This window comes from Salvia hispanica, chromosome 1 (genome assembly GCF_029641045.1).
Source record: "Salvia hispanica isolate PSC_SH4W2 chromosome 1, Shi_PSC_v1, whole genome shotgun sequence".
Classification (NCBI taxonomy): Eukaryota; Viridiplantae; Streptophyta; class Magnoliopsida; order Lamiales; family Lamiaceae; genus Salvia; species Salvia hispanica.
This window is the reverse complement of record NC_142692.1, coordinates 18,733,551-18,760,151: the sequence shown is the minus strand read 5'-3', so window position 1 is coordinate 18,760,151 and position 26,601 is coordinate 18,733,551. Positions and strand designations below refer to the sequence as shown.

The following is a 26,601-nucleotide window of genomic DNA, read 5'->3' as shown; positions in this document are numbered from 1 at the left end:
ATTAAAGCTTGTGTTCGTGTCATTATTTTGGCATTGTTCGTAATTAATTCTTTATGAAAATTAAAAATCGTATCTTACATGAATTATTATTAAAATGATAAATATATTAAGACTTTGATGGGTTAGTTCTTAATTTTGTCTTGATTGACTTTGGTTGTAACGACCCGCCCATTTAGGGTATAATAAATGCGGCGTTCGCTAACTAGGTAGACTTAAATGCATCAAAGAATCATAGGCTAGGGTTTCATTAAGAAGGGATTTTACCATAGCATTAAATGAACAATTAAGTAGAGGAAGAATAATGCCTTAGCAAGAGAATCCATCAAAAGATTAAAAGCTTAACCAAGTTCTTCAAAAGAGTATTTCTAACTGTTCATATTCCAAAACATACCCACGAAAATAAAAGCATTTATCCCAACAAAAGATCATAAGTTTTCATAAAAATAGCATAGCGGAAGCGACCAAGAAAGAAGTGAGGCTATGTATAAGGACACAACGACACCTTAAATACCAAAAGATCATCTTATTATTCTCTACTCAACACCGCCGCCCGCTCGTCACCACTCAACCTGCACATAAGGAAAACACATGCAGGGCTGAGTACGATAATCATACTCAATGGGCTCATTGCCGAAAACAGTTTTATCACAAATATAGTCATTATCATGCCATTTTCAAGTGTCCGTCGGGGTTTTAACTTTAGAAAGACCCGAGGCACCAAAATATCTTCTTTCTCAAATATCACGGTCGCGCAACCATTTTTCTCATAGACGTTTACCATATCCTCATTCTACATGACAAGGACTGCGGCCGCAATCCAGGTCACTAGACCGGCCAATCCGTACGCTGACTCTCGGTCTAACATTGGTGTACACTAACCCAAGTAGAGTTTGCGGCTCTACAAGGATCCGAATTCGATTATTACAATAGTGGCATAGCCACGAGGGATAGGCACGACAAAACAAATCAAGGCATGATAACACATATTTCATTCTCATCAATATCAGTTTAGGACAATGTCCTTATTTTAAAAGAAAGCCCACCTCGTAGGTTTAGCTCGATAGAATTCTTTTCTCCTCGTTTATCACGCTGAGAGCGCGAAGTATCACCTTTAAATTAGGCATATCTCAAATCAGTTTCAATCATGGATTTCAAATCATGCATGATCTCACGTTTCCCTTTTCCCCATCGATTATTTTCAAAATCATCAATCAAAATCGAAGTATGATTAGCATATCATTTTTATTCAAATAAAAACTCCAAATTCACCATTAAATCGTGTCACGCATGAGTGTTCCACACACACAACATACGCACACGATCATCACACTTGTGCACGCCGACCGAGGCGTGCACACACACACACACGGTCAAAAACACACACACATCCATGCATCCCAAATTTCATCAATTTATTTCCCCTTCACTCATCTAAATGCATGTGGACTCAAGAATACCGATTAATCGGTAGATGAAGAGGAGATCAAAATTTAAAGTACCTTTTTCCAAAAGAACGAACGGTAGAAACAAGGAATTAGTCTTGATTCTTCAATAATCTCTTGAATTTCACTTGAATTCTTCTCAATTGATGAAGAAATCTTGAAGAAAACTTGAAGAAAACTTGGAGAAAACTTGGAGAAAACTTGGAGAAAGTGGGAGAGAAGATTTCGAAATTTTTGGGAGTGGGAGGCGCCGGTTTTGTGATCTCTAGGGTTAGGGTTTCTCTCCTATTTATAGAGTCACAAATAATAATATCCCAATAATTAAATAAATAAAGATTTGGAAGATTTGGTAGAGAATATGGGGGAGTGGCGTTAAATTTGTTGAGAAGTAAGAGGATTTTTGAAAATCTAGGCTTAAATAATTAGCCTATGATTTAATTTGAATATTTCACGGAGCAGAATAATATATCACGGAGCAAGAATAAAATAAAATACTCCCCAAATTAAAAGGAGAAGTGGCGTTAATTTACTTCTCTCCACAAAGAATTAAATTCAAATCCTAATTTAATTAGGATATGGTAAGATCTTCTTAGATTTGGCAAGATATGCTAGGATATTTTAGCATATTTATATTTATTCATGGAATAGAATAAATAAGGAATCAATAAAATAACAAATAAATCCTCCCTCCTTTCCAGATGAGATTTTCGAAAATCTCATGAATATCAAAGGTGAAAATTTCGAAAATTCCATGTAGGAATTATAGAGTATTTGGACTTTGGATTTAATTTGGATAACTATCCCAAACAAAAATAATTAAATCCAAGAATAATATTATTCCTTCTCCAATAATCAAGATGGCCGAAAATTTCACATGCTTTAAGAAATGCTCTTATTAAATTCTCACTCATCCCTTAGGAAAATAATTCCCCACAATTATATTACTCCGCATCAAATATTCACATATTCAGATCAATCATCTCTTCACTTCCACTCCATTTTCTCAACGTATTGACCTTTCAACGGCCACATCATTTTTCTACATCTTTGACTATTCCATAGCCACGTCAACATTTTAACAAGTTGACTATTCAACTCAATCTCCATTCTCATACGCAATTAGGTCACAAAGACACTATGCAATTAATCACTAATCAAATAATTCACATATCATAGCATTTAAAGCATTTAATGCAAAAATTTTTATAACCCGAAAATTAGGGTTTGAAAAACTGGGGCGTTACATTGGTGGTGGTAAGACAATAGTAACAGATGATGAGACGATGGAATAATGAGTCGAGGTGGAACTTGAAAGTTGATAGTGTGAGATCGAGTGAAAAAGTGTAGAATGGAGATTGACGAAGACTAATGATTATGTCACTTAAAATTCAAAACTACCAAAAACCCCTAAAACATAAATTTTTTTAATTAAAAGTTGCAACCCACCGGGCCGATTCGCAACCCATTCGAGCTAATCAGTTTGGCCGGTTTTGTATTCACAAAATTAGAGCCCAACCCACTAATTTTACTAGGCTATTTGGACCGGCCCATGAATTTCGGGTTGAAATTACATCCCTAAGAGCATCCAACCCCATCCCAAATTCAGGCCCCAAGTCCCCACGTCATCATTCCCCTAAATTTGAGCCCCATGCCACAACTCCTCTAATCCTGCAAGCCCCAACCCGGGCCACAACTATTAAATTGCACTATTCACAACTCTAACCTATTTTACTTGTAAAATAGAATATGTTGAACAATTAAAATACGAAAAATTCATTTTTAATTCAAAAATAATAAATTATAAACTAAAAAATAAAAACATTGAACAAAATAAGAAATTCAAAATGAGAGCTCCACTTCCAAATTTCCAACATATAATTATAAATTATACTCCATTCGTCCCATAGTAGATGTCACACTTTCCTTTTTAGTTTGTCCCACAAAAGATGTCACATTTCTTCTTTTGGAAAAAATTCCCTCTCACATCAATTGTAAAATTATATTTTCTCTCACCACTTAACACAAAATAACATCTCCTAAAAGCCCGTGTCATTTTCCAAGTGTGACATCTACTATGGGATGGGGGTATAAACTAAAAGTAAAATGAAAATGAGAGAATCAAAATAGTCTCCATTTCTCAATAAAAATGAGAAAATTAAAATAGGCTCCTCATCCCAAAATAAATTAAAATGTACGCCTCTTTCCCTTTCCCTCTCCCCCTCCTTCTTCTTCCTCTTCTCCATTCTTCTTCCATTCTTCCTCTTCCTCAAATGCTAAAGAAATCAGAAAAAAAGAAAAAAACAAAAAGGAATGGGGTTTGGGGCACGGCCCAAGAGGCTCCAACTCATGGACGGGCCGGACCCCGGGAGCGGCCCAGGGACGCAACTGCGGCCCCGGGACCGTCCCAGGCCGTGACTCTCCTCTGTCTAATGCATGGCCCGGGCCGGGACTCGCGATTTGCGGCCCGTCCCCTAGCTTTGGGCATGCTCTAATATTGTTTCATCTAGCTTTTAGATGAACAAAATTCTACTCCCTCCGTCCTCAAAGAATATGCACTTTGGGGACTGCACGAGTTTGAATGCAAAATTGGTAAAAAAGTAAGAGAGAGGTAGAGAGAAAAATTATTGTTAGTAGAGAATGGGTCCCAGCTCAATAGAGAGAACAAAGTTTCTAAAATTAGAAAGTGCATATTCTTGTGAGACGGATTAAAAAGAAAAGAGTGCATATTCTTGTGGGACAGAAGGAGTACTATTTTCTCAATATATTCAAATACTCCATCCGTCCAAAAAAAAATAGATCACAATTACCATATTTGGTCATCCAAAAAAATAGATCACAATCATTTATGGAAAGATTCCCTCTTACTTTTTCTTCTTCTCTCTTATTCCACATTCCACTAACACTACTTCTCTCTTACTTTTTTTTCCTTCTCTCTTACTTTACCAATTCTACATTAAAACTCGTGTCATACACAAAGTGATCTATTATTTTGTGGACGGAGGGAGTAGTATTTATAGTGGTTTGATTAGTATTTAACTTTAATTTTTGCAATGAGTAATCAATTTATATTCAAAATCTTTTCACTTTCACTTCCTCATTAAATTTAGTTTCAAACACTTTCACTTCTACTTTCCCTAATTATCATAAAGATAAATAAAAAATTCATTTTTTATTAAAAATAATTATAATGACGACACTTTTGTTATTTTCCCAAAATTCCTGTTTTGAGCTCTTCTGAGCTCTATATGAAAAGAGCAGCCAAGATTTACGGAGATCGAGCCAAAGACAAAAAAGAAGCAACTCCATAGCATTAAGTAATCAACAACACAAATACCTCTGATTGAGATTTACTAGGAATATTTTGTATGATTAAACAATGAAAATATCTAGTTTATTTATTTAACATACCAAACACTCAGTCAAGCAAACTTATTCACATAAAACTGAATAACTTAATCTTATTTAGTGATAGAAGAATATATTGTAAATTTGGATAATGGAGTATATCTTTACTAAAGTAGTAATAACCGAAAGAATTGGGAAAAATCTGCATGATTGAGTAAGTATTACTAATAGTCTTTGATCATATTAAATGTATAAATATGTGAACTTGCATAATTTAAAACTATAGTATGATTAGTATCCAACTCTGAAATAAGGAATATGATAATTTGTTTGATGCGATTTGTATAATTAACCTAAAACAAATTTAATACTCCTATATATGTGTAAAAGATACTAGTACAACTGTATAACACATTTGATTTACATAAACAGAGAAGGAAGAAATGATGACAGCCGCGTAATTTTTTGATTTCGTTTATGGAAATAACGTGTAATTTTTCTTCCTTGTGAATTTCATAACAAACAATAATTTACGTATAAATACTACTACTCTATGCTCCCCAAAACAATCATCAATCACCCATGGATTCGGCCCAGCAGTCTTTGTGGTGCTATCAGTGCAAGAGGATGGTCATGGTTGAGTCGCAATTCTGTCCGCACTGCCGCGACACCTCCTTCAATCCGCTCATAGTCCTCCGGAACGAGGCCGTGGGGCGGGGCTTCCAGTTCTACTACGATGACGAGTCGGGTGGAGGGGTCCGGCCTCTGCCTTCCTCTGTTTCGGAGTCATTGCTCGGGTTCGGATCCCAGGCGATGCTGGAGCGCGTCTTGGGGATCGGCTTCAGCATGTGGGCCTGCCCGGATAATCCGCCCGCCAGCAAGCACGCTGTGGCGTCCCTGCCCGCGGTGCAGATCCAGGCCTGCCACGTGGACGTGGAGCCACACTGCGCCGTGTGCACGGACGCCTTCGTGCTCGGTTCGGAGGCCCTCAAGATGCCCTGCAAGCACCTCTTCCACGCCGAATGCATATTCCCGTGGCTCAATCTCCACAACTCCTGCCCGGTTTGCCGCCACGAGTTGCCGGCCGGTCAGTCGGGGGCCGTGGGGATTGCCATCTGGCGGTTGCCCGGCGCCGGATTCGCCTTGGGGAGATTCGTTGTGGGAGAGATGCCGCGGCCGGTGGTGTTCTCCGATGTGGAATGGGGTCTCGCCTTCACCGGCGGCGCGCTGAGGGCAATTCAGTGGCGGCCGCGGAGGGCCGGTGCTTTGCGTCGATTTTTCTGTTCGATTTTTCGGAGGGGGCGGTCGAGTTCGGGTCCGGGTCCGTTGAGGAGGAGCAGGAGCTCAACTTCGACACCCATTGAGCAGCAATAGATATTGGCCTATTAATTTGTTTTCATTTTAAATTACTCTTTAGTAATCTTAGTTACTCAGTATTGTGGCAGAATATTCTTTCAATCTTAACAAAACCTCAATACTATCACTATTCATTGTTTTTCTCAATTCATTTTATGGAGAAAGTATTTAGTTAGATTTAGTTCATGTATACACATTATTTCATCGTCTAATGATGCATACCAAAAAAATATAGTCAAAAATACATCTGTACTCATTATATCAAACAATTAGAATATCCCTAATAAACTAAGTTAATTTCATAAATGGTTATGTTTGTATCAATTTGGTTACTAAAGTTTGTTTTATTTCAAAATTTATAGTATTATTTTTAGTTTAATTCAATTTAACTTATTAATGCATTCCGCATTACAATTAAAACGCCACATAATATTTCTATTTATGTTAATTTTATAAACAATTTACAATTCCTTCTATATTTCACACATATTTCTTTTTAAAAAAATAGTAAAAATATAATGTAGAAATTTTAATCAAATAAATATATTATCATTATAGTTTTTTTTTTTTAAATTGTATTGGTGTTTCAATGGCTAATTTTGGGACTGATTTTTAAGGTTTTTTTTAAATTTTCTAAGTAATTAAATTGAACTATTCAAATTCAATTCTACCGGTGAATCCTCGAAGTGCATTGTATTAATAAAATATTTTAAATCGTATAAATTCCCCATATATCGGCTATACAATTTATTTGACAAGGAAGAGGTGCGGATAAACAAATTCACATTAATTCTTGTCTATTTATTGACAATTTATTTCTAAGTTATTTAATTTTATTTATTTTCTATTTTTGACCCGCATTATTTTTTCGTTCCATTTTATTTTTCATGTTTTATATATGTTATATAGATTCATAAAATAGATGGATTGTATTATACATTTACGTGTATACCATATTATTATGATCCAGAAAAAATATTTTGAATGAATCATTTTTTGTGTGGAACAAAGTTATCAACATATTAATCATTTGTATTATGTTACATTTCATTTGGTAGAATCAACCTATATTAATTATTTATATTTCATTATATTTTATTCATATATTATTGGTAGAAGGAAGTCTAGGATCAAAATCATCCAGAAATAACAATTCAATTTCTTTTGTATTATATACTACTACTACTATGTATCACTACTAAGCAAGAGAATGAAATGAAATTATCATTATATTTTCATCTTCATATTACATTCTCATGTTCATTCCAATCTTTTCATCTTCGTTATATTCTTATTTTCATTCCAATCCTTCCTTATTCCATTCCATTACGTAGTAAGCGAACTACACAATGAGAATACTTCCGTATTGAAATGCATAATTCCCAAATATTACTATTACACGCAATGCTGTAATCAAGGGTATTGCTTTTACAACAAGTTTGCTTAGTTAAGTATTTGTGTTAGTGGACCTATACTTTACATTTCATGACAATTATGATTAGTGTACAGAAAAACATGCACAAAAGGCACACGCCACGAATATGAAATAATATGGATTTAAAATAAAAAGAAACTAGTACATATATATTGACACATTCGGAAATTAAGAAACGAGAGTGATCAATGGGAAGCATGAGAGATTCACAATGGATAGTTGAATTCAACGACACCACAGCCGAGTTAGCACATAATTGGGCTACCAATGTTAACAACGACCTGAGCAAACTCGCAGAGGCTCGCTCGGTCGAGTCGATGCAGTGGGCGAAGCACTCAATTTACCGGATCCCTCGGAGCGTGAAGGAACTCTGCAGCGGCGCGTACCAGCCGCAGACTGTGTCCATCGGGCCGTACCACCACGGAGATCACCATCTGCAGAGCATGGAGCAACACAAGCACCGCGCCCTCCTCACTTTTCTCGAAAGGTCGAAAAAGCCCCTCCGCTGCTACCTCGACGCCCTCTCCCCGGTGGTTGAGGATCTCAAACACGCCTACCACCACTTAGACCCGGTCTGGATGGACGACACCGAGGCCTTCCTCCGCCTGATGATCGTCGACGGCTGCTTCATATTGGAAATCATGCGGACAGCTGAGTCCGTAGAGAAGATGGGCTACGCACGCAACGATCCCGTGTTCAGCAGCCACGGCGCGCTCTACTTCGTGCCTTACCTCAAGCGCGATATGCTTATGCTGGAGAATCAAATTCCCCTTCTCGCTCTCGCCATACTGTTTGCCACCGAAGACGACAACCTCTTAGTCAATGGTTTGTCTAAGGTAATTCATACATTGCTGCTTGACTGTTTGATATTGTGCCGCTTAGTCAACAGTTTGTCTAAGGTAAGTCAAATATTAACTGCACTATTTTCGGGGTTGGACAACGCTTATATATTGATTTCAGCATGAGCAGCTGAGCATGCTGATCCTGAATTTCTTCTCCCACCCGCACGATGCGGAGAAAATCCATGAATACGGGAAATGCCTGCACATACTAGAGCTGTGCAGGCGGAGCATGCTGATGCGGCTGTCCTGCCAGAAGACGAAGAACCCGATGAAGAGTTGGCCGTTCGACTCGGAATGTTTCCCAAGCGGGGGCGCCCTGAAGAAGGGGGACGTGTATATCCGGTCGGCGATGGAGCTGACAGAAGCAGGTATCCGATTCAAGAAGAGCAAGACGCGCAGCCTCAACGACATCTCGTTCCAGGGAGGAGTGCTGAAGCTGCCGCATATAATGGTGGACGACGCGCTCGAGTCAGAGTACCTGAACATGATAGCGTTCGAGCGGTTCCACGTGGGGGCCGGGAACGAGGTGACGTCGTTCGTGTTCTTCATGGACAGGATCATCGACAGCGCGAGGGACGTGGGGCTGCTACACTCGTGCGGGATCATACAGAACGCGCTAGGAAGCGACAAAGCCGTGGCCAACTTGTTCAACTCCCTGTCGAGGGATGTCAGCCTCGATCCCGAGAGCAGCCTCGCAATTCTGCATCAGAAGGTGGCGGAGTACTGCGGGAAGCCGCTGCCGCGGTGGATGGCCTACGCCAAGCATAACTACTTCACCAATCCCTGGGTGGGTCTGTCTATTGTTGCTGCTATTTTCCTCTTTGCTCTCACTGGCATTCAGACCGTCTATACTGTCCTAGGCTATTATCATTCTAAATGATACTCTAATTTCAGTGTATGTGTGTGTGTTGGATATCACTGAAACCAATTTTTATTCTTTTGTTCCATATGTATAAGCTTGCTTTTCAGTTTCTTTTTCTCCCACTTATAATTACTACGCTTCAACCAAATATTTATGTTAAATAAATGGTACTTGATCTAGAATACTTGCAGTGGAGTTTTCTTAACGGGGTCTAACTAAAGCTACATAAGAATGAAAAGTTTTCTTAAATTACAAAGATTTATTGGGTATATTTTTCTCCCATTCATATTAAAATAACGAGATCAAGAATGCTTAACTTGATTAGAACTTTAGTGAAAACTATTAGAAAAGTAAAATGCAAAAAATAAAATTCAACAACTCTTGAAGACTATATTGTGATGGATTTGAATTGTTTTTGTTGATACATAGTACATAGGTATTTATAGGACTTTAGAGTCTAGATATAAATATACCTTGGAACTATATTTATTGGAACTCCACGTTATAATCTCTCCCAACAAGTTGGGACTTCACACATTCTTTTCTCCACATACTTGGACACTTCAAGTTATCTTTCCAACACTCGCCCTCAAGTTAAGTATCGAGTTTTTTCGACAGTAACTTGCACGATCTTCACTTTGATAAATAGTCTTCAATTTTCATTGATAGTTAATGCTCATATCATAGAGCTTCTTCAGTTCATCATTGATAGTTTTTATATACTCGTATCAAGGAGCCTTTTTTTTATTGAAAGTTTAGACTAGTTTCAAGGAGCTTCTTTTTTCTTCATTGAAAGTTTAGGCTCTTATCAAGGAACTCTTCATCATTAAAAGTTTAGACTGATTTCAAGGAGCTTCTTCAATTTTCTGTTGAGCTCTTCAATTTTTAGTTGACAGTTTTAACTCGTGTCAAGGAGCCTTCTTAGACAGTTTTTACTGGTATCCAGGAGCCATCTTAGATAGTTTTAACTTGTATCCAGGAGCCATTTCAAATAGTTTTAGCTCGTATCCGAAAGTCATCTTATTTTTTTTCTTGACCAACAGTTTTTACTCGTGTCGAGGAGCTCACTCGTCTTTGGACTGAATTTAATTGGCAGCCCAAAGCTTAATTTTGGGAGACCATTCTCGACCCATTCCAGCTCAAACTCATATGAGCCCGATGAGACCAGCTCAAATGTTCTTTCAAACGCAAATTGAGAAGACCACTAACAACGCCTCATTTTTCTTTTCTCCTTCTATTCTCACCTCCAACGGCAACCTGCCGCTACTTGTTCGGTGGACGACGCTTCACCTCCCATTTTGCATCTCCCTTCTCTTGCTCTTCTCCGATTGAGGATGACCATGCCTTTTTATTTCTAAGCGCGGAATCATTCGCGCCATCTCCCTTGTCCTGACATTAGTGGCCCAGGTCGCAGCCACTCCCTTCTTCTGATCAGACCCTTTCGCAAAGCACCGTTGATGCGTTCGGATTACCGCCATTAGGTGGCGGTCTGTTATCGTCTTCATTGCGTCGAGTCTTCACGACTGCCCTCGATGGCAGCTTTTCTCTTTTCTCCGAGGACTGTCGCGGCATAGTGTACTCCAGCCTACTTCCGGATGCAAGTGATAGTTTCTTTGCTCCGAAGACTCTTCTCGGTTGTAGCGATGTCTGCTACGGATCGATCTTCTCCGGTTTTCATTTCCACCATCCATTGTCTTTTTTCTGTCACCAGAATTCTTGATAGGCTTTGACGATTGGCTACTTCGAAGGTTTTATTCCTACCATGGCCTTCACAGCAGCTGTGTGCCGACACTATCTCTCTCGAGTGTTTTAGATCTTCTCACCTTCTCAGCCGGAGGGCATCTTTGACTTTTTAGCCAACATACTTTTGGAGAGGGATTGTTCGGTCAGATACTTATTCTCCCTCTCAGCAGGACAAATCGAGGACTCCTCCGCTGTTTTCTTCTCTTGACGGTGGCTGGGTGGTGGCGCTCTATCGGTGACCACCAACAAACTCTTTCCCTTTTGGCGTCTCCATCTCAGAGACTCTTGATCTCTTGGTTGGGCTGCTTCTCAACAGCCTCGACTGTTCTATCTAGGGCTGTCGAAACGGGTAGCGGGTATCGGGTAATTTCCTACCCGACCCGATACCCGCTACCCGCTAAAATCGGGTTCGGGATCGGGGTCGGGTATTTAGAATGGTTGATTGTCGGGTATCGGGTATACCCGATACCCGATCGGGTATACCCGATTACCCGATAATTACCCGATTAGCATTTAGTATAGCCTACTAATTTATCTAACACTCTCCAAAACCAACAATCACTCCATGTTCGATGTGGGACGACAACAACAAATGACAAGCAATCTGAAAATAGTTCTACACTACAATATGTCATACTCAATCAATAGTATATTGTGATTAAAACTTAAAAGTTGGTTTTTTTTTTATCAAAAGTGGGAGCAAAATGGTTCTGCACTATGTTCAATCAATATTATATTGTGATTAAAACTTAAAGTTGGTATTTTTATTTATCAAAAGTAGAGCAGAATGGTTCTGTTAGAGTTTGTATACTAGAAATCACGTTTCGAGTGATTGAATACTGTAAAACTCGTATTTTATTTTCCAAGGAATAAAACAGATTATTTTTGTCATAATGTTGTTATGTTTTACATTTAATGGATGTTAATGCATGTTTAAATGTATAAGTTAACTTAACAAAGTCTAAGTCTTTGTTTTAGTAGACCGGTTGTGGGCGTCGTCCACTTTAAGGTAACACGGTCAGTTCTAAACAAAGAAAAAGATGAATTTCACAACCTAGATGGAATTTGACTATCCATCGAGAAAAGGTTGCAATGTCAGTCCGCATATTTCTAAGCCTTACTGAAATAAGATGACATTGGTGTGGTATAGCACTGAACGGATCTAACAGCAAGACTTGCCCTTAGGCTATCTACTGAAAGGCGAGGTCTTGATAAATATTTATTTCTTAATCAATGTAGGTTAGCATTGAGCATACGGTATTGATTATGCACTACTTTGACTTATCAAATGGTGCGGGTTTTTCGTAACCCAATTATCCTGATATATTGGGTAGTGGTGATCAATATCTAGCGGTGCTAGGATTGCTATTATATTGAATCGTGCACGAGCTGAGTCTCGTTTGATAATGTCCTCAAGAGGAGCGCGAAACAAGGTTTTATTATTCGAAACCTAGCTAGTTGGAGTTTGATTACTCTATGAATAATAAATAAGCGTTTCATGCTAAGTCCACTCTTGGAATTAATAAGAAGTTAATTAATTAAGTTAATAGCAGACATTAATTAATTAATGGACATTTTAATCTTAAGCACGGGAAATAAAAGTTAAACGGAAACCCGGATTACTTGTAATTTCGGATTTGGATGGGGAGAGTTCAATATTACTTCTGTAGTGGCTGCTCGTAATATTCCAATTATAACTTATATTAAATTGTGGGTTCAATTTAATTAGTAAAAAGTAAATTAGTTGAGCCTATATCCAAAACCTTCCATAGATCCCTGTCTGGGCCCAAAAGGAACTTAATATAAATAGGAGAATAAAGGAGACAGAAATAACACAATTTTCATTATTGTAATTTTCGAAAATTCCCTTCCCCAGCTAAGGAGATTTTCGAATTCCTCTCCTATTCCCAAAAGGATTTCTTCTGTCTTCTTTATTTATGTCCTAGTATTCTAGTAAGATCAGCCCACACTGATATTGGGATACAGTTCGGGAACCAAAGACAAGATTTGTGGTCTAGTACTCAAAGCATCACGTGGAGAAGAAGCTAGCCATCTTCAATTCTTTGGAGAATTAATTAGGTATTTTTCTGCTCCGTAGAAAAGCATGTTTTAGGTTTCAATATTCTTAAAACATGATTAATTCAAGTTATGAGCATGATACATGTGATAATTACACGAATAGGTTTTGTCTAAATAATCTGCTAAATAGATCTGATTATTATGTGATTGAAATATGTGAGCGCTTCCGCTGCCAGTTCCAACAGATTCTGCATTATGATTATTGCAGTAAGTAAAACTTTAACTTTGCAAGAAAAGTTAGTGCTTGATGGGGGTTATATTGCAAAAACATATACAGCTCAATATTCCTCAAAGAAATCTTTGAAATATATATTTTAAATGATGAAACATCATTAGTCATAGAAAATAAAAGATATGAATCAGCTGTATTAGAAATGATTCCACAATGTATAATTGTTCTATGTAAATGCTTCAAATCAGCATCTTCATGGTTGTATCTCTTCAACCTTTTGATTTAATCCCAGAATAGAGTGATTTGGTTGCAGTGAATGAATAAATTTACAGCATCTTGTAGCAAATGAATCTGTAACCTATCTTTGTGATGTTCCCCCTATTGGGTCTAAACTTTCTAAATGCAGTTGGTTGGGAGGAAATCCCACATCGCACTGAGACCAAAGAAGCGTCTACAATAGCATAGATAAATGCTGACAATTTGGTATTCCTTTGTCCAGCATCGGGTGCGGGTATCCAGACCATCGGGTGTGGGATACCCGCAGCGGGTATCGGGACACCCGCACTGCTCCTCGGGTCGGGTAACGAGTACAAAAATATTGATTTTAAATATTGATTTTTCGGGTGCGGGTACCCGAAAATTCGGGTGCGGATACCCGCGGGTACCCGTTTCGACAGCCCTAGTTCTATCGGTGGTACACACTGTCCTGCTCTCTTCTCGGCATTCTTCTAAGCGCGATGAATCGTTTGGTAGTGTTTCTCGTCTCCCCCTCGCCGGACGATTCATCGAATTCTCTTCTTCCATTTTTTGTGTTTGTAAGATTGTGATAGATGGCTTGGTAGGGCTGCTACTCTGCGGCCTTTTTGACAGCATCACTTCTTTCCTCTATTCGAAGAAGAATTGTTCAGCTATTTTCTTTCTCTCCCCTCGGCTGGATGATTCATTATCTCCATCTTTGGAGCCATCATCTCTTATCTAGAGAAACGGACTTACCTCCTATGGCTGTCCGACATCTTCCCGTTTTATTCTTCTTGCCTTCCTTTCTTAGATCTCTCTTGCTCGCTGCCACCTCCTGATTGACGCTCTCCACCGACGGCCAATCGACCCTTACTTGCAACCTTGCTCCTCCTATCCCGACGGTGTTCTGCCACTCCTCTCATCTCCTCCATCCGTTTTACTATTTCGGAGAGGAAACGTCTAACAGAATGTTAATTATGTGAACAAGTGATGAGATCGTCGGGAAAGCTGGACGGCGAACTCGCCGTTCCGATGAGCATCTCGCTGGTGAATCCTCGTCGTTCGTCGTGCGTGCAAACCTCACACGATGAGATAACGATGAAGGAATATTTTAATGATTATTTAATTCCTAAATTAAAAGATATCATTAAAAATAATATTATTTAATGAAATAAAATATTTTGGGAAGATTTCCCTAGATTTTAGGAATATTTTGATTATTTTCTATATCTATGGAATATTTTATATCCTGGATGATATAGATAAGAATAATTTAATAGTTTCCTAATTATTATATATATCTAAAATCCTTATTAGGATAGATATGTAAGATTACATTAAATAATATAATTATTTTCTTCCTATCTTGAACATGGATATTATATGAATTTAATTTTTCATGTCTAATTAAGATTTAATTAATGTATTTTATTTTAGATATATCTTATAGTATGACATGAATAAGAATTAAATTCTAGATTAATTAATTCCTAAACTAAGATACTAAAGATAATAAAAGATTTAATTATCCAGTCAATTAAATACCAACAGAATTTAATTAGTCTTAATCTGCCTTAAGGCTAAAGAATAATTAATGAAAAACCATAACCCAAATATCTAAGCGATAATTATGAACTTAAAGTTTATATATGGTCTCCATCGGTTGGACTGCCAAATTTTGTGAAGCTAGTTTCTAATATTATCGCCACCCACTCTGTGGGAACAATAATCCTATGAAACAGTAAGTTCATAAGGGAGGACTTCTCACATAATAAATAGAATGAACTAGAAAGTGGTTCCTAATATTATCGCCACCTGCTCTGTTGGGACAATAATCCTAAGGAACTACGAGTTTCAAGGTTCAATCAGGATTTATGAGATAGCTTGATTTTGTTATCAACACATGAACATTGTCATGGAATTGTGTTGTAGAAATAAAATTTTGTAATGCTAAATCTGATGGTCGTGCTTAGGAAACATTAGGCGGTCATGCCATTTTGTGGTCTCTGGACTATTCGTCGGTATTGTGACCAGTAAAATTGTCAAAATTTTAATGCGTATTAACCTTCTCTGGAGGGTACAAAATTTTAATTTTGCTGTTGTAAGATTTTGAAAAGTTTTATGGTTAATCTACTCAATTTCCTTACGTAAGTTTATGACAAATAGTAAATTTTTCTGTTTGCAGTGCAATAAAATCCGTCAAGATGTCTTTTAATCATTTTTCTGCAATTCTCAAAGAAAACAAACTCGAGGGCCAAAATTACATATAATGCAAACAAAATTTGGATATCGTTCTCACAACAGAAGAGTACAAGTTTGTGCTCACTACTCCACAGCCTCCAGTTCCCGCTGCTAACGCATCGGTGGGAGTTCAGAATGCGCACAAACGGTGGCATAAAGCGAATGAGATGGCTAAGTGCTACATGTTGGCATCTATGTCTTCAGTACTCAAGTTTCAGCATTCTGCCATGGCGACTGCCGCCGAGATTATGCAAAATCTTGCAAATCTTTTTGGTACTCAGAATCGAACGGCTAAGTCTCAAGCCTTTCGGAGTATCATGACGAAGAATATGAAGGAAGGCACATTTGTGAGGCAACATGTCCTCGAGATGATGAGCTACCTCAACCAGATTGAGGTTTTGGGAGGGACGATCGATCCCGAGTCCCAGATTACTATAATCCTTCAAAGTCTTCCCCCTAGCTTCCAGCAGTTCAAGCTCAACTTCGAGATGAACATGCGGGATTACACTTCGGCTGAGCTGCTGACTGAGCTTCAGTCGGAGGAGGACCTTATGGTTCAAGCTAAGGTAGTTATGCTGAGTTTGACACCTAATTCCTCTGGCTCTAAGCCTCGCATAGGAAAGAAAAAGGCACTGAACCCAGTGGCAGCTAAGAATGCTAACAGAAAGAAGAAGAAGAAGGCCAATAAGAAGCCTACTGGAAAATGCTTCAACTGTGGAGAGAAAGGTCATTGGAAGTCAGACTGTCCTATAAAGGGCAAGGCTACAGGTATGCACTATGCTCTAGTAGTCGAGTCATGTTTGGCTTCGACATCTACTCATACGTGGGTTATTGATACTGGAGCAACTGATCATATATGTTTTGATCCTGACTTAATGCAGGTGACAAGATGGTTACATGATCGTGAGATCGAAGTCCAACTGGGCGACGCTACTAAAGTGGCGGCCGTTGCAGTGAGAGACGTTTATTTGCGTTTTTCTAGTGATAGATTTTTTATTATAAAGAATGTTTTGTTGATACCTTCTTTTAGAAGAAATTTAATTTCAGTTTCTAAATTGTCTTTTGATGGATATTTGGTTTCTTTTAATGACAATTGCGTTATTAAGAAAGATGGTTCTTATATCTGTCGTGGTATCATGGAAAACAATCTGTACACAATCGCTTCTACACAGTTTAATCATCGTAAATCAGAACTCAATGCTACATCAAAAGTTTCTAAGAAAAGAAAAGAACCTTCAATTTCAATGAACGAAACGTACTTATGGCACCTTAGAATTGGTCACGCCAACGAGAGAAGGTTTCATGCGATGGTTGATCAAGATCTTATTAAAGGTCTTGAGAAGGAACCGTTTTCAAAGTGTGAATCCTGTTTGGAAGGCAAGATGACTAAGAGACCTTTTAGGTCAAAGGGTAATAGGGCCAAGGAAGTACTTGAGCTCGTTCATACTGATGTGTGTGGACCAATGTCAACCGAGGCAAGGGGCGGTTTTCGATATTTCATCACCTTCATTGATGACTTCTCGAAAATTGGATACGTCTATTTGATGCGCTACAAGTCTGAAACTTTTGACAAGCTCAAGGAGTTTAAGGCTGTTGTAGAGATGCGTCATGGCAAGAGTATCAAATGCATGCGATCTGATCGCGGATGCGAGTACTTAAGTGCCGAGTTTTTGGACTACTTATCAGCGTCGGGAATTCAATTCCAACTGACTGCGCCGGGCACACCCCAGCAAAATGGCGTAGCTGAAAGAAGGAATAGGATCTTGTTAAACATGGTCCGTTCGATGATGAGTTATGCACGGTTACCAATTTTGTTTCGGGGACATGCCTTGCTATCTGCAAGTCATATATTAGACAATTTACCTTCTAAATCAGTTCCCACTACCCCATATGAGTTGTGGACTGGCCGTAAGCCCAATCTGGAACATCTCAGAGTATGAGGTTGTCCGGCTCATGTATTGGAAAAGGATCCAACTAAGCTGGAATCTAGGACGGAGGTATGTGTGTTTATAGGTTACCCTAGAGGATCGAAAGCTTATGAATTCTATAGTCTCCGAGATAAGAAAGTCATTGTGAGCATACATGCCACATTCTTAGAGGAAGACTTTGTAATGAATCATAAGTCCAACGCTGAGATAGCTCTTGAAGAGCTAACTTCAGTCACAAGTTCCATTAACCAAGAACAGACACCTAATGTAACAACAATTCCAGAAATTTCAACTAATACACCAAATATTGTAGTGCTGCGTCGCAGTGGGAGGGTCTCTCATGAGCCTGAAAGATACATAGGTTTGGGAGAGTGCATGGATCCCTCCTTGGACAGCAATGTACTTGATCCCTGGAATCTCGCAGAGGCGCATGCAGAAGTCGATCATTGCGAATGGGTGAAAGCAATGGATTCGGAACTATAATCAATGGTAGACAAAGACGTCTATGATTTGTCTATCCTACCGAAGGCTGTACTGCCATTGGGAACAAGTGGATATACAAACTTAAACGTGGACCCGATGGACGAGTTAAAGTCTTTAAGGCAAGACTAGTGGCTAAGGGGTATACCCAAAGGGAAGGCATCGATTGCGATAAGACCTTCTCCCCAATGGCCATGCTCAAATCGATCTGTATTCTTTGTCTATAGCAGTTTACATGGATTGGGAAGTATGGCAGATGGACGTTAAGACTGCGTTTTTAAACGGGAGTCTTGAGGAGACCATCTACATGGAACAATCCGAAGGCTATGTGGTAAAGGGCAAGGAACACATGGTTTGGAAGCTTAAGAAGGCCATCTATGGCCTCAAGCAAGCATCTAGATCATGGAACCAGTGTTTTGATCAAACTGTTCAAAAGTTTGGATTCGAAAAGTGCCCTAATGAAAGCTGCGTGTATAAGAAGGTTGAAAAAGGAAATGTTGTGTTCTTAGTTTTGTATGTAGATGACATTCTTCTAATTGGAAACAATAAAAAGATGTTGTCATCAGTACGAACTTGGTTGTCCAGCCAGTTCGAGATGAAAGATATGGGTGATGCATGACACATTCTCGGTATCAAGGTTCTTCGCAACCGTGCAAAGAGAACGTTGTGCTTATCCCAAGAATCTTACATCGATATAGTACTTAGACGCTTTAGCATGAAAGATGCCAAGAAAGGTTTCTTACCTTTTAGACATGGCATCCATTTATCTTAAGAGATGTGTCCAAAGACAGCATCTGAGATAGCAGAGATGAGAAGGATACCATATGCCTCAGCTGTTGGTAGTCTCATGTATGCTATGCTTTGTACTAGACCTGATATCTGCTTTGTTGTTGGCATGGTAACAAGATATCAATCAAATCTCGGCCAAGGACATTGGACTGCCGTAAAGAACATACTCAAGTACCTTAATCGGACTAAGGACTATGTTCTAGTTTACAATGCACCCGAGCTCTGTCCTTTAGGATATACAGATTTAGACTTTCAAGCTGATGTAGATTCGAGAAAAAATTAACTTCCGGATATGTGCTTACCTTAGGAGGTGGAGCTGTAATTTGGAAGAGTGTAAAGCAGAAATGCATTGCAGACTCTACCATGGAAGCCGAATATGTGGCCGCTTCGGAGGCTGCAAAAGAGGTAGTATGGCTTAAGAACTTCCTTCTGGACTTAGGTGTGGTTACGAATATGCCCAAGAGCATCACCATTTATTGTGACAATTCTGGTGCTGTGGCAAATTCAAGGGAACCACGGGCTCATATAGCGAGCAAGCACATAGAGAGGAAGTATCATATCATTAGAGATATAGTGTAGAGAAGAGACATACAAGTGGTCAAGATTGAGCCAGAAAACAACCTGGCAGATCCTTTCACAATGGCATTAGCGGTCAAGCCGTTTGAGAGCCATGTTGAAGGAATGGGAGTTCGACTAATACAAGACCTCAATCCGCTTTCAGTATAAGTGGGAGAATTAGACGTTAGCACATTTTTGTATACTCGAAAGTGTTTTGAGTATAAGTGGGAGATTGTTAGAGTTTGTATACTAGAAATCACGTTTCGAGTGATTGAATACTGTAAAACTCTTATTTTATTTTCCAAGGAATAAAACAGATTATTTTTGTCATAATGTTGTTATGTTTTACATTTAATGGATGTTAATTGCATGTTTAAATGTACAAGTTAGCTTATCAAATTCTAAGTCTTTGTTTTTGTAGACTGGTTGTGGGCGGCGTCCACTTTAAGGTAACACAGTCAGTCCTAAACAAAGAAAAAGAAGAATTTCACGACCTAGATGGAATTAGACTATCCATCGTGAAAGGTTGCAATGTTAGTCCGCATATTTCTAAGCCTTACTGAAATAAGATGACATTGGTGTGGTAAAGCACTGAACGGATCTAACAGCAAGACTTGTCCTTGGGCTATACTGAAAGGCGAGGTCTTGATAAATATTTGTTTTTAATCAATGTAGGTTAGCATTGAGCATACGGTATTGATTATGCATTACTTTGACTTATCAAATGGTGCGGGTTTTTCGTAACCCAATAATCCTGATATATTAGGTAGTGGTGATTAATATCTAGCGATGCTAGGATTGCTATTATATTGAATCGTGCGCGAGGTGAGTCTCGTTTGATAATGTCCTCAAGAGGAGCGCGAAACAAGGTTTTATTATTCAGAACCTAGCTAGTTGGAGTTTGATTACTCTATGAATAATAAATAAGCGTTTCATGCTAAGTCCACTCTTGGAATTAATAAGAAGTTAATTAATTAAGTCCATAGCAGACATTAATTAATTAATGAACATTTTTATCTTAAGCGCGAGAAATGAAAGTTAAAACGGAAACTCGGATTACTTATAATTTTGGATTTGGATGGGAAGAGTTCAATATTACTTCTGTAGTGGCTGCTCGTAATATTCCAAATAAAGCTTATATTAAATTGTGGGTTCAATTTAATTAGTAAAAAGTAAATTGGATGAGCCCATATCCAAAACCTTCCATAGATCTCTGTCTGAGCCAAAAAGGAACTTAATATAAATAGGAGAATAAAGGAGTCAGAAATCACAAGTTTTACAGTTAAAATTTTCGTCTCCCTCTAGTAAGAGGAGTTCGAATTTCTCTTCAAACTGGAAAAGGATTTATTCTGCCTTCTTTATTTAAGTCCTAGTATTCCGGTGAGATCATCAGCCCACACTGATATTGGAGTACAGTTCGGGAACCAGAGAGAAGACCCGTGGTCTAGTATTCAAAGCATCACGTGGAGAAGTCACTAGCCATCATCAATTCTTTGGAGAATTAATTAGGTATAATTTATGCTCCGTAGAAAAGCATGTTTTAGGTTTCAATGTTCTTAAAGCATGATTAACTCAAGTTATGAGCATGATACATGTGAGAATTACGCGAATAGATTTTGTCTAAATAATCTGTTAAATAGATCTGATTATTATGTGATTTATTTGTTCGATTAATAATTATTAAATTATGATAATTCGAAGCACGCTTCCGCTGCCAGTTCCTTCAGGTGCACGGTCTTTGGAATTGGATGTTGGCATATTTGGAAGAGAAGATGTGGTTTTGTCTTGAATGGGGAACGACTGGAGACGGTAAGTGCCAGCTCTCTAGCCATTATCATGGCGAAAATAATGATGATGCACGACTTGCTACCATAATAGATGAGCCTAGAGGACCGATATTAGTTTCCTGGAAGCTCCCTCCACCGATTGAAACTAAATACTAGCGCATCTTTGGAGAGACAAGCGTTTTGTGTTGGTGTGATTCGGGATGATACGGAGCAATGGAGACATGGATTTTTCGTGAATATATCAATTATCATGGTATGTTATATTCTTTTGGCTGAAATTTGGTGTGTTTTCCATGGATTGGAGCTTGCGAAGACACTTGGAATAAGAGTGTTGACGATAACTTTGTAGCGGTTGCTATGATAATGGAAAAGTTCGAGGTGTCTGTTAGTTGCAAGGCTGTAGTTGGAAGGATTTGTAAATTAATCTCAGAGTTTGAAGTTTGACTCAGCAGTGGTGCGCCATGTGCATCGTGAGAGGAATTTTGTGGTTGACTTTTTATCACACCATGCCTATAGCTTTGCTCGGGGGTACATGCTTTGGATCAACCACCATCTCATGTCTTAATATTTGGCTCCTTCATGATAGGTTAGTCATTTCATATCGTCATTAGTTTATTTTCAATTTATGCCAGTTTTTTTTACCAAAAAAAATATATAAATTAATAGAATATAAGGTCCACTCAACTAAAATAGCAAAAGCTAAATAAGATAAACGAAAAAAAAAATGAAATATTTAAGGACATACGGAAGAAATACAAGTAAATGTCAATACTCGTGACTCCCATGAAAAAGGACGATATTTCAACAATTTTGGTTAATAATTTAATTAGTTAATAGTTAGTCGTCTGAATTACAACTAAAAAGTCAATACTTTTGACTCAAGGAAAAAGCAATGTCAATTTCATTGAAAAAATTGAGATCATCTTCATCCCCACAAACCGACTTCAGTCGGTCTCAAAGAAAACAGTAATTCACTCGCATTTTATCTTGGGTGATCAACGATGGCGCCGCTTCTGACCCAACCACCACGCCCGACTGAAGATTTTTATTCCGGCATCTCCTCACCTGTGATTTCTGACACCGTGTATGTGGCGGTTGGGAAGTCAGTGGAGAAGACAGCGGCTTTGCTTCAGTGGACTTTCAGCATGTTTCCGGGGCGGGAAATTTGTTTGATTCATGTGCATCGACCTTCTCCTCTCATCCCAACTCTGTGTAAGTATTGTTTTTGTGTGTGTTGAAGTTATGGTGATGTTGCTTCATCTTTAATTTCTTGCAGTGGGTAAACTACCAGCTGCTCGAGCAAGTCCTGAAATCGTAGCAGCATTTAGAAATGAGGAGAGAGAGGAGATGGACAAACTCTTATCTACTTACTTAATCATTTGCACCAGATCAAGGGTATATTTATAGTAATGAAGATGATTCCTTTCTTGGGCACCATGGGATTTTATGCAGCTTTATTTTGTGCTAAGTAGAGATAGTCAAGTAAGAGAGCGAATAAAGTAGAGATAAAATGTGGTTCCAATTTTAGTAATGAGACAAACCAAAAAGGAAAGTGTGTCATCTTCAATGAGACGGATGGAGTATAAATTTACGACCCCGGAACCAAATGTTGATAAGATATGACTCTTAAAGTCTACTTGCTTATATAGCAAATGCTTTTGTCATCTTCGAGGCTCATGATTACTTATGATTAAAGGTCATGGCTAATTTTATCTTTTTGTTCAATTGCGTTTTCTCAAAATCTTGGCCCGTGACAATGTATATAGTGCCAAGATTAGACTGTATCTCATGATTAATCATCTCACCATCACCCCTATGACTAATTTAATCCTAGACAAATGTTATTGTAGCTTATCCCATATTGTTTCTCGCTGTTATCTTGTTTAACTAACCGAACGCCACCTCTAGATACCAAGTCATACAGCAGTCTCTAACAAATTGAATTGGAAACCAACTCTCATTGGATTAAGCTGTGCATCAGCTTTCAGTTTCAGTACACCTTAATTGCATCCACACAAGTTACAATGACCTCATTTGAATTGAATTCCATTTTTGTGTAGGTTAAAGCAGGCTTTATTACTGCTGAAGCTGGCGAAGTTCAGAAGGGAATCCTGAATTTAGTAAATCTGCACACCATAACAAAACTTGTTGTTGGAGCAATCCCAGAGTATGTTTGTCTTTCTTCCTTGTTCAAGTGGTCTTCGTCAATTGTTGACTTCTTGAAATCCTTTTCTGCATTTTTGAAGATTGAGAAGGGGTCATCGAACCTTGGTCAAGAATTTTATGTGTCACTGATCACTTCCGATATCTGCCTTCATTTTGTATTTGTTGATCTCACATAATCATATGACATTTTATCAGTCTATTTTGGACACTATCGACTGCCAATATTCCTTTAGTTATGGTCTTGTGTGTGTGCTCCAGTAATATTGGAAAAAGATTTTTGAGCACCCTCTGCTCCTTTATTTCGAAAAGATGTTCTATACCCATTGCAAAACAGAAAAACCATTTCTGTATTGGCTAATTAGTTTGGGAAAATGACTCAACAGCATGTAGTGATGACTTAATATGGAGTCCTGCAACTTTAGTCATAGCGATTCAATATTTTTCTCATCCTGATGGTTTGTAGAGTAAAGAAAACCTATATTTTGAAAAGCTAGGTATAGCTCATGGACTTGGATAAGTAAAACTTCCATGCTTTCAAAAATCTTTTTTTTGCTTATACTTATGCCTAATATTTGATCCAGTTTCATGAAAGGGAAAAAAAGCTCCTGCAAAGCCTGCCATGTCTCAAAGCATGCTCCTTCTTTCTGTGAGATGTGGTTTGTTGACAAAGGAAAGCTGATCTGGACTAAACAAGCTTTGACAAGCGTACGCATTCATCCACCTAACTGTCAGTTGGCTACATCCTTTACCGAGAATTTTAGATCTTGCTCCTTAGAATCCGTCCAGAATGAGGTTATATTTTGTCATAAAGTCTCTTCAGTTCTGGTTCAGATAGGCAATTATGCTGACATGGGGAGGAATCATGTACAGGCAGAATGTGTTAAAAGTTCATTTGATGTGCTGCATAGCCATAGCATGTCATCATCAATGAGCCTAAATTCCTGCGCGGGAAGCACCACTTTGACTGGACCAAGTGGATCTAGTACTTTGAGAGCAAAGTCCGAGGAAGAGAAATTGTGTATTCAGGTTGCAGAATTACATGGTGAAGTCGATGAATCAAAAGATGAAGCAAATCAAGAGCTCCTGGAGCAAAAAACGGTGGAAGAGGAGGCTCTAAAATCAATTAACGAGGTCTTACTAAAGTTGCTAAACGTCATTCTCACAGTGTCTTCCTATCATAATAGCAACTATTGTAATATGTGCTACCGCAGACTCTTCATGGCGAGTGTGATAGTTCTTATGTTTTTTTGCCACCTCACAGAGTATTGATACCTTGAAACTGAATCGTTACAGCCCTATTAGAGTTTTGATGTATCTTGGTTCTGTATATGATACCTGAACATCTTTCTCTGATCTCTTAGGTTAAAGCCTTGGAAAGTGCTTACTCTGATGAAGTGAAACATCGAATAGATGCTGAAGATGAACTTACAATTGCAATTCAAGAACAAGAAAAGCTACTGAAAGAAAGAGAGAGAATATCTCAAGAGTTACAGAGGACCATGCGGAATATAGCTGTCCTGGATAGTCGTGCACATGAAGCAAACCGCAGACGTGCAGAAGTTGCTGCTGAGTTGAAGCTCATTCAGGCTTCCATTGCTACTTTGCGGAAAGAGAGGCAGAAACTTCAGATTCAGAAGACTGAAGCTATGAGATGGCTTCATAGATGGAAAAGCCATGAACAATGTGAAGGTGAAAATGAGAACAAACTTTTTTGTTCAGTAGAAGATGTTTATGAAATGCCGGAGTTTTCATTGTCGGATCTGGAGGCTGCTACATGCTGTTTCTCAGAGACTTTCAGCATTGGCCAAGGAGGGTACGGCGTTGTGTACAAGGGGGAAATCTTAAATAAGACTGTTGCCATCAAGAAGCTCCATTTGTACAATATGCAGAGGCAACTAGAGTTCCACAGAGAGGTAGTTCCTTGTGCCTCTGATACCCTTCCCCCCCCTCTCTCTCTCTCTCTCTCACACTAACCCTCAATCCTTAAAATATGAAGGTTCTATGTCTCGGAAGACTGCATCATCCTAATATCGTGGATTTAATTGGAGTATGCCGAGAGTCATGGTTGCTCGTTTATGAGTATTTGCCCAGTGGTAGCCTTCGAGACCTGTTGGAAAACAACATTAATACCCTCACCTGGAAGGTCAGAGCACAAATTGTGGCCGATATTGCAAGTGGCATTTTGTTCCTGCATTCTTTCAAACCTAAAAAGATAATCCATGGAAACTTGAAACCCGAGAATATCCTCCTGGCTCCTCAAAACAGATGCAAAATAAGTGATTACATGGATCATATGCTTACGGCTGGCCAAGCTGCTCGGTGCCCTAGTTTTCGGGGTTGTTCTGGATCCAGTGGTTGTTTATATACCGATCCTGAAACTCATCGAACCGGAACACTGACCCATAAGTCTGACATATATTCATTTGGAATAATCACACTTCAGCTAGTTACAGGCAAAACTCATGGAGGTTTAGTTGGCGAGGTACGCAGGACATTATCGCGAGGCAAAGTCGAATCTCTCTTGGATTTTTCTGCAGGAGAGTGGTCAACATATGTGGCTCGAAGGCTGGTAGAATTGGGGTTGCAATTCTGTGAATTGAACAGTAGGGAAAGACCGGAGCTTACTTTATCGCTGGTTAAAGAGCTGCAGTGTATGCCTTTCTTGGAAGAGCTGACAGCACCATCTTTTTTCTTGTGCCCGATTCTTCGTGTAAGTAGTGTTCTTTAAAGACCAAATAATATCTCGTGTTATTGCCTTCTTTCTTGTATGCTCACATTAAACAGGTCTGGTTTCAGGAAATAATGCATGACCCTCAGGTGGCAGCAGATGGGTTCACCTACGAAGGAGAGGCGATACGTGAATGGCTAGGAAATGGGCACGAAACTTCACCAATGACGAACGCACAGTTAAGTGATGTAAACCTAACACCCAATCATTCTCTAAGGCTTGTTATTCAAGATTGGATTGCGAATCTCAAAATCAGCTCAGGATAAATGTTAAAGGTGCCATGTTACTCGGGATGTGCATAATGTATAGACAATCAAGAGTTGCTGTGATTATTAACATAGTATCACAAAAAGCTAGCTAATTTACTTCTAAGATGCTGAAAGCCTTTGCTTTAGTGTCTGAATTCTCTAA

General features: G+C 38.8%; 2 protein-coding genes and 1 pseudogene across 7 annotated transcripts; all 3 read left to right on the top strand.

Moving 5' to 3' along the window:
- Nucleotides 1-5,369: 5,369 nt before the first annotated feature.
- LOC125221095 (E3 ubiquitin-protein ligase RDUF2 pseudogene) lies at nucleotides 5,370-6,161 on the top strand (annotated as a pseudogene).
- Nucleotides 6,162-7,765: 1,604 nt separating this feature from the next.
- On the top strand, nucleotides 7,766-9,386 carry LOC125224059 (UPF0481 protein At3g47200-like). Its single transcript, XM_048127401.2, has 2 exons — nucleotides 7,766-8,414; nucleotides 8,539-9,386. Exons 1-2 carry the CDS (start codon nucleotides 7,767-7,769, stop codon nucleotides 9,298-9,300), a joined length of 1,410 nt encoding a protein of 469 aa, XP_047983358.2. The 5' UTR covers nucleotide 7,766; the 3' UTR covers nucleotides 9,301-9,386.
- Nucleotides 9,387-22,189: 12,803 nt separating this feature from the next.
- Nucleotides 22,190-26,601, top strand: LOC125223316 (U-box domain-containing protein 33-like). 6 transcript variants are annotated; one of them, XM_048126403.2, is made up of 8 exons: nucleotides 22,190-22,508; nucleotides 22,573-22,691; nucleotides 23,357-23,463; nucleotides 24,044-24,167; nucleotides 24,333-24,593; nucleotides 24,824-25,375; nucleotides 25,459-26,172; nucleotides 26,247-26,601. In XM_048126403.2, exons 1-8 carry the CDS (start codon nucleotides 22,298-22,300, stop codon nucleotides 26,454-26,456), a joined length of 2,298 nt encoding a protein of 765 aa, XP_047982360.2. In that variant the 5' UTR covers nucleotides 22,190-22,297; the 3' UTR covers nucleotides 26,457-26,601. The 6 variants fall into 6 exon arrangements, with proteins under 6 accessions (XP_047982360.2, XP_088919319.1, XP_047982357.2 ...); XM_089063193.1 differs by having other exon boundaries at nucleotides 24,294-24,593; XM_048126400.2 differs by having other exon boundaries at nucleotides 22,191-22,508; nucleotides 24,044-24,254.

Bases quoted from the DNA above. Each gene is read 5' to 3' on its own strand.
- LOC125224059 (XM_048127401.2), top strand. From the start codon at position 7,767: ATGGGAAGCATGAGAGATTCACAATGGATAGTTGAATTCAACGACACC. The intron at 8,415-8,538 runs GTAATTCATACA...TATTGATTTCAG, and splicing joins TAGTCAATGGTTTGTCTAAG to CATGAGCAGCTGAGCATGCT.
- LOC125223316 (XM_048126400.2), top strand. From the start codon at position 22,298: ATGGCGCCGCTTCTGACCCAACCACCACGCCCGACTGAAGATTTTTAT. The intron at 24,255-24,332 runs GTTATATTTTGT...AATCATGTACAG, and splicing joins TAGAATCCGTCCAGAATGAG to GCAGAATGTGTTAAAAGTTC. The intron at 24,594-24,823 runs GTCTTACTAAAG...CTGATCTCTTAG, and splicing joins CTCTAAAATCAATTAACGAG to GTTAAAGCCTTGGAAAGTGC.